Source organism: Bremia lactucae (assembly GCF_004359215.1).
Source record: "Bremia lactucae strain SF5 chromosome Unknown BlacSF5_NotPlaced_183_SHOA01000117.1_1171385bp, whole genome shotgun sequence".
NCBI classification, from domain to species: Eukaryota; Oomycota; class Peronosporomycetes; order Peronosporales; family Peronosporaceae; genus Bremia; species Bremia lactucae.
Genome location: NW_027152196.1, coordinates 64964 through 72316, shown reverse-complemented (window position 1 = coordinate 72316; position 7353 = coordinate 64964). Strand labels below are relative to the sequence as shown.

General features: G+C 46.3%; 2 protein-coding genes across 2 annotated transcripts in view; one reads left to right on the top strand and one right to left on the bottom strand.

The window, feature by feature from the left end:
• Positions 1 to 4061: 4061 nt before the first annotated feature.
• Positions 4062 to 7353, top strand: part of CCR75_002645 (uncharacterized protein) — a gene marked incomplete at both ends in the record, with an annotated part of 10398 nt that continues 7106 nt past the window's right edge. Inside the window, 5 exons of the mRNA XM_067960742.1 lie at positions 4062 to 4435; positions 4514 to 4641; positions 4702 to 5429; positions 5489 to 5592; positions 5663 to 6071. Coding sequence (XP_067815451.1) covers positions 4062 to 4435; positions 4514 to 4641; positions 4702 to 5429; positions 5489 to 5592; positions 5663 to 6071 — 1743 coding nt within the window. The remainder of the gene's footprint in view (positions 4436 to 4513; positions 4642 to 4701; positions 5430 to 5488; positions 5593 to 5662; positions 6072 to 7353) is intronic.
• On the bottom strand, positions 6771 to 7316 carry CCR75_002646 (uncharacterized protein; the record flags this gene model as incomplete). Its single annotated transcript, XM_067960743.1, has 1 exon — positions 6771 to 7316. The coding sequence occupies one exon, from the start codon at positions 7314 to 7316 to the stop codon at positions 6771 to 6773; it is 546 nt and encodes a 181-aa protein (XP_067815450.1).

Here is a 7353-nt window from a genome sequence, read left to right as displayed (position 1 = left end):
ATCGTATATACGGACCATGCGTCATTACGCACGGCCGTCAATAGCCCACACCTCTCGCAAAGAATGGCGAGGTGGCTATCCTTCTTCGCGGAGTATAACTTCTCCGTCGAATATAAACCAGGACGACTTAATGTCGTCGCTGATGCGTTATCACGCCGACCCGATTTCGAGTCAGCAGTGCACCCCAACAGTAAAAGTGATCTTACTGTTGCAACACTCACTACGAGTGTTCCATCATCAACCTTAGTTGATGAAATAAAGAAAGCCTATAAAGAAGATAAGGACCTTCTTTGTCTGATGGATCATTTAATGAATCCATCCGATAAATCTTTTAAAGATCTACCGGCTTTATATCGATCGTCATCCGATCGATACACAACACGTAACGGCTTATTGTATTACACAGCCGTTACCGGCGACACCCCACGTGTCGTCGTCCCAACTCACAATATTTTGCGCTTGCGCATCATGTGTGAGTGTCACGATGCTCCAACAAGTGCGCATCGAGGACGTAAGAAACCTTACTCACAGTAAGTTGCGACTTTTAGCTGGCCCCGCCAGTATCAGTTTGTGCGCAAGTACATTGGTGCTTGCGAGGTATGTCAACGGGTGAAGCCTAGCCCTTCATCCCGTGCACCTCTTCAACCTCTACCACTTCCGGCAGAATGTTGGCAGTCTGTATCTATGGACTTCGTCTTCGAATTTCCCGAAGCCGATCCCAAAAACAATGGGATCCTTGTTTTTATGGACAGATTCAGCAAAGATGGTACATTTTGTTGCAGTACCCAGAGTCAATCACGGCTCCGGGCTGTGCCCGTGTTTGTATCGACACGGTATTCAAGCTCCACGGCTTACCCCGCGAACTAGTCTCCGATAAAGATCCACGGTTCACGGCGGAGTTTTGGCAATCCGTGTCCCGATCTCTCGGAGCACGGCTGACTATGTCAACATCCGATCACCCAGAAACGGACAAACAGAACGCGTAAATCGTGTCCTCGAAGAGATACTTCGAGGTTACGTCCAATCGTATCCGAATTGGAGCGAGTTTTTACCGATGGTCGAATTCGCCATCAATAATTCGGTGCATGCGTCTACAACGCATACACCGTTCTTTGTGAATGGCTTACGCCATTCTCGTTTACCCACCCAATTAGAGGGATCCTCTAGTTTAAGGGCGCGGTGGACTCGCACGAGCAAAACCATTTCTGGCTCATGCTCATCACGCGTCGCAGTTAACAACGCGAGTGATGTCGATGTCGAAGAAATTGACATCGAAGATGAGAATGAGCTCATGGCAGTACGCACAAAGCGTACTGAAAAAGACAAAACAAATAAGTCAGCAGAAGCATTTCTGCTAACTCGAGAATCAATAATCCGTTTCGTTTAGGTTTCCATTGCTAACGCTGGGGACCGACAGAAACGGAATGCAGTTAAAAATGGAAAAGCAAATGTTCATTCATTTAAAATTGATGATCTATGCTACTCTCTCTACGGTAAACCTACCTAAGCGTTAAGTCAATAATGTGGGTAGCAGTAAACTACTATCGAAGTTCATTGGGGCTTTCCGTGTACTGCATCGCAGAGGCAATGTGTACACAATAGAATTGCCACGTAGGATGCGTTCGTTGGCTCCACCCGTACCATCAGTACGCGCATTCTTCCGAGGACGGATTTGGCCACCCCTTTCAAGAATCCCTAAAAGATTCCTGTGATCGCGAACCAGATTCTCATGTTGAACCTGGAGTTTCTCATGCCGGCTCCGAATATCCTCGAAACTGCGATGAGCTAACGACATCTCATCGCGAAAAGCGTGATATTTCCGTTCGTACTCCAACATGGAGTACGCACTCTTCGATTGGTCTTCCAACCGCTCGATATGGTGAGCCTGCACCGTCTGCTCCAACGAGCGACGCTTGCCGCGCTCGTGGTCAAGTCCCTCCTCCAAATCATGGAGGAAGTGATCGATTTGTCGATCGTCGACATTAGATCTGACACATGGGTCGGATTTAATTTTCCCTCCTCCACCACAACCATTGGTGGATTCCCACGGTGGTCAACGTTTCCTTGTGGAACGTATGCAGAATCACCGTGATGTGAAGGGGCAGCGAACGTGTTATCTTGTTCGCTGGCGTGGATATCCATCTTCACATGACAGCTAAGAGCCTCGTTCCCAGCTGGTTGCTGACGTTGGGGGCCTCTTTTGTCAGTATGACGAGACCCATCCGATTGTTCAGAAGGCCCATCGGAAAACACGCGCCCCTGGCGCCTGTGAATAAATTGCAAAACGTCAATCGCATCCCGCATCTCAATAGAGATGCGAGCCCTTCCCCAGGGCGAAGAAATGGAATAGACATCCCCAATTACCCTCTTCGAGTTGTCAACACAACACGGACAGCGATCACGCCACGCGAGGCATGGAAGCCCAGCCTCACGTGACAACCGATTCAATTTATACTTTACACCGGTTGGAGTTCGTTTCTCAAACTTAACGTCATTCGCGTTAAGTTTAGTCGACCTCCAAAGAGGGGTCGCATTCACGTGGTGAATCATCACACGCACCCGCAACATCGAGTGTTGCGAGTGGAAGATACTACGGCAGACGTTTCGTCTGCCGCAAGAGATAACAGTCCGTCCCGCAGCTGCACGAACCGAAGCCGAATGCGCAGCACTATCAACACCCCGCATGAATTTGTTTTTCATGCGATGAAATTTAAAATGATGGTTCTGACCAATCAACATCATTTTTAAATTAAGTGGTCAAATAGTGACCACTCCATCCAATGACAGTCAGAGTGATTGTCATCTAAGGGAGGGCTGATGTAACGGGGTGTATCGTTACATGAAATTAACACTTAACGTTTGTTAATTTATATATTATCTAAAAGGTAGATAATATTTGGAGGAAATTACTTTATATAGCAATGTTCATAAATCTTATCCATAAATAGGTATAGACCATTATGCTATTAAACCCGCAGACTAAACAACTGTAGATGTAAACAAAAGAGAGAGAGACAGATAGGATAAGATAAGATTTCAATTGCATGTTTAGTATTTGTTTATAATTAAGTTGGCGTCAACAGATAGAAATAGAGACACTTAATCATATTAATACAGTTTTCATTTAACCCTCTTTGAGAGACAGATAGGATAAGATAAGATTTCAATTGCATGTTTAGTATTTGTTTATAATTAAGTTAGCGTCAACAGATAGAAAAAGAGACACTTAATCATATTAATACAGTTTTCATTTAACCCTCTTTGAGCTAGTTGCCTTAAAGAGAAATCTTCCTCTGCACGTACTAGTGTACGTAAAATAACGTAAGGCACCACTCTCGCAACTGAAACAGTGCGAAGTGGACTTGTACTGAAGCAGTACAAGTCGTAATGCCCCGTCAGATGATAGAGCTGTGGTCCTCGGATGGACCAGGTGTAACGGGGCACTGCCGACTTGTTCTGCTTCAGTACAAGTCCACTTCGCACTGCTTCGGTACAATTCCACTTCGCACTGCTTCAGTTGCGAGTCCACTTCGCACTGCTTCAGTTGCGAGTCCACTTCGCACTGCTTTAGTACAAGTCCACTTCGCACTGCTTCAGTGCGAGTGGTGCCTCACGTCACTTCACGTACCCTAGTACGTGCAGAGGAAGACTCTCTTCAAAACACTGCATTAAGGAGGGTTAAATGCAAACTGTATTTAATATAGTTAGGTTCTTCTGTTTCTCGTACCAACTTAATTATATACTAATACAAAACATGTAATAAAGTCTTATCCGTCTCTTTGCGCGCACCCAGTGCTGACTGGACCGCGGAGCAAGTTGATATAATGGCCTATATCTACCAATGGATAAGCTTTTCCGAATACTACAATGTAAAGTAATATCCTCCAAATTTTATTTACCTTAAGTTCTTACATTTTCGATGCAGTAAAGCTTAAACTGTTATTTGTAGGTGGAGCTGAAGTTGGCGGGGAAAAATTTCTCCCTGTTTAAATAGATCGCACCTACAGAGTGTCTGGTACCCGCGCGGCAAAACTCGCAGTTGACAAGTTCCAGTGGAAAGCATGTTCTACTCGCAGATCATCCTAGCGAAAAAGGGTCCGCTGGGCAAGATCTGGCTTGCTGCGCACTGGGATAAGAAGCTCAACAAACAGCAAATTTTCACTGCCGATATCCGCAGCTCTGTACAAAGCATTGTGGACCCACAAGTGCCGCTTGCTCTCCGCGTCACGGGCCACCTCTTGCTCGGCGTCGTGCGAATATATTCGCGCAAAGTCAAGTATCTCTACTCGGACTGCAGCGAAGCACTTGTAAAGATTAAACTGGCGTTTCGCCCTGGTGTCGTCGACCTCCCTACTAACAATCAGCAAGCGTCGTCACATGCTATCAACGTCTCGAACTTTGGTGAATTTGAGGCCGAAGTGACCTATTCCATCGAGTAAGTCAATATGAACACTAATGAAAGGTGTTATGGTTTATGATATTCTAAATGAGACACGCACTGGTGGATGTGCAGGACGGCAGTTATTCCGTCGCTGGAAGAATGGATTGCTGCATCCAGTCAAACCACGGCAAGACGCCAGGACATTACATTAGCGGATCCACTGGACCAGACAAGCAAATTGAATGCGTTTGCAGAGCGAGGTAGGATATTCGTGGTCCCTCTCTTCTGGCATTCGTTTTTTAATGCACAGTATGGCGTAGATATGATTGCTTTGGAGGATTCGTTTGGAGGAGGAGAGGGCGACTGGCAGGCTTTTGACTTGGACGACAATGGCGGATCTTCGATGCTGCAAAGTAGTACTGTAAGTGACATTGAAGTCGCGCGAGAAGCAGATGTATTACGATTGCCGCTGGACGAGTCGATGGAGGCTCGAGAGAAGGCTATGAACCAGAGTTCTATTGCAATGGAAGAAGAGCAAGCCGTCTTTACGTACAATGACGCGTCGTTTGACATACCAGCCGAAGCGACCATGGATTCAATCGACGCTTCGACCCCGGCGCTCGACATTAGTACCGACTTAAAAGACAGCATCGTTGGTTCATCGCGAACGTCCCTTGATGCTGCGTTAGGAAATCTCGAGGTGGAAGCACTGAGGTCTACAAAGAAGAGAAAGATTGTTCGAGATACCGTCACAGAGCTCACGTCAGCGTTTGTAAAACAAGGCATGGAGGATACGTCGGATATTACCTGCATACGAGATCCTGTGTCCTACATGGCGGAGAACAAGTGGGAAGTCCAAAAACAAAAAGCGGACCTGTTTACGCGGCCATGTCTTAGCTCAATGGCGGACGAGCTACTACAGATGTTTGAGATGACGATGCGACAGCGAAAGTTTCCATTTAAAACCAAGCAGGAGGAGTCAACAGAAGCGGAAGACGTGGAGCTAACGCGTCGGATGAGTGCTACCTCACGCTTGAGCACCACTTCGGTACGTACGGACTGCAATCGACAACGAGAAACGTTTGTGACTTATAAACCGTGACTTAGACTGGGCTGGATGTGACGACGGGGTCGTGTGATGCCTCGATGTTGCACGATGTCGACGACGGAAGGCAGCAATATGATCTTGCTGATATGGACCCAACGCACGAGTACGTTTAAGTATATTGTGATTGTGGGGATGATGAGAGCTCACGACGAGATGCTGATCTTTCTACTCAGGGAACGCATTGACGATGGGTTTCCATTCGATGACGTTGGTAATCCATTTGAGCCTGAAGATCACCCTGAGCTGAACGATTCAACTGTGGACATTGAGCTAGGCGCGGTGAATGATATACGAAGCGATGCAAAGGAGGATGCAGCTACGTCGGCTCACCACAAGTGGCATCCACATACTGTAAAAGTGATGAAAGTGTTACGCCAATCGCTTGGTGACAAGGAAGAAGTGACGTACAAGCAGTTGACAAAAAAGACTCGTGACCGACGAACAGCAGCTGCGTTGTTCTTTGAGCTTTTACAATTAAAGACGCTTGACTATATTGATGTGAAGCAAGCAGCTCCATATTCGGATATCACGATATCAAGAGCCACACGTTTTGTTGAGCATATTCCAGCTATCAGTCAAGACGTACGTTAGTACTTGGGGGCATTGTGTCATGCGTGTCTTTTAAGTAAGGCTAATAAAGCAGGTAGTAGTCGGACACTTCACCGCTAAGTTGACAGCGCTTTGAAATTCGTTTGCAGTGTGTGTAGCTGCGTCAGAGCAAGGCTGTGACCGGTGTTTGTGAGTTTAATTCGCGTTTTTAAGCTGTTGTGTAAGGACAAGTGGGACAGGATTGGTCACTTAATAACATTTTGCTAGTATGGCAATTCGGACGATAGATTAAGCCGATTCTCGGTCAACTTCGTACGATAGTTCATAGTTGATATTGCAAACGTTTCGGGCTCAATTAACGTATTGTATGCTTTTGAAAATCATAACTAGAAAAGATTAAAGTCCAAAGGTTGTGTGAGAGAAAGCTTTAGCATAACCAAATGCTAACAAAATGGGATGGACGACTTCTCACAAACGATATCAACTATCTTGCCTTCCTTCAGGACTATTGAGTCGACGATTGACTCGATATTCAATGTTATTAAAAACAGTATTAAAACTCGTAGGAAAGTTAGCGTAACAAAAAGGAATTTCACAAATTGTGCACTGTCGGAAGGACGTTTTTCCAATTCTCTCGTGGCGTCGCAAAGCAAAAAATGTCATGACTTTCTTTGGTTTGAACTCAGCTGAGCACCACGTCGTTGCGACAGCAACACTACATGAGTTACGAATCTATTTCCTGTGTATTAGTGACATAAACTCGCTCCGAGTGCGAGGGTCACTCTTAAACACACCAAGCACGGAGCTCGTGACGGTACTCGCTCCACTCTTTTCTACACCGCGCATGACCATGCACATGTGAGTTGCCTCAATGACCACCGCCACGCCCTTGGGCTCAATGACCCCCATAATTGCGTTGGCAATTTGTTTTGTCAGCCGTTCCTGCACTTGTAGACGACGCGCAAAGACCTCACTAACCCGTGCGAGTTTGCTTAGTCCCAGTACTTTTCCATTCGGAATGTACCCAATGTGCACTTTCCCTGTAAAAGGTACCATGTGATGCTCGCACATGGAGTAGAGATCAATGTCTCGCACAATGACCATTTCATCGTGGTCCTCTTCGAACACGGCTTCGTTCAATACGTCGGCCAGGGTTTGGCCGTAGCCTTTGGTATTGTACAATAAAGCCTTGGCCATGCGCATCGGCGTCTTGACAAGTCCCTCGCGTGTCGGATCTTCTCCAATGCACTCCAGCAGTGTAATGACAGCTCCTGCCATTTTTTCGAGTTTCTCCTGGTCCTTGTCGTAGTCATTC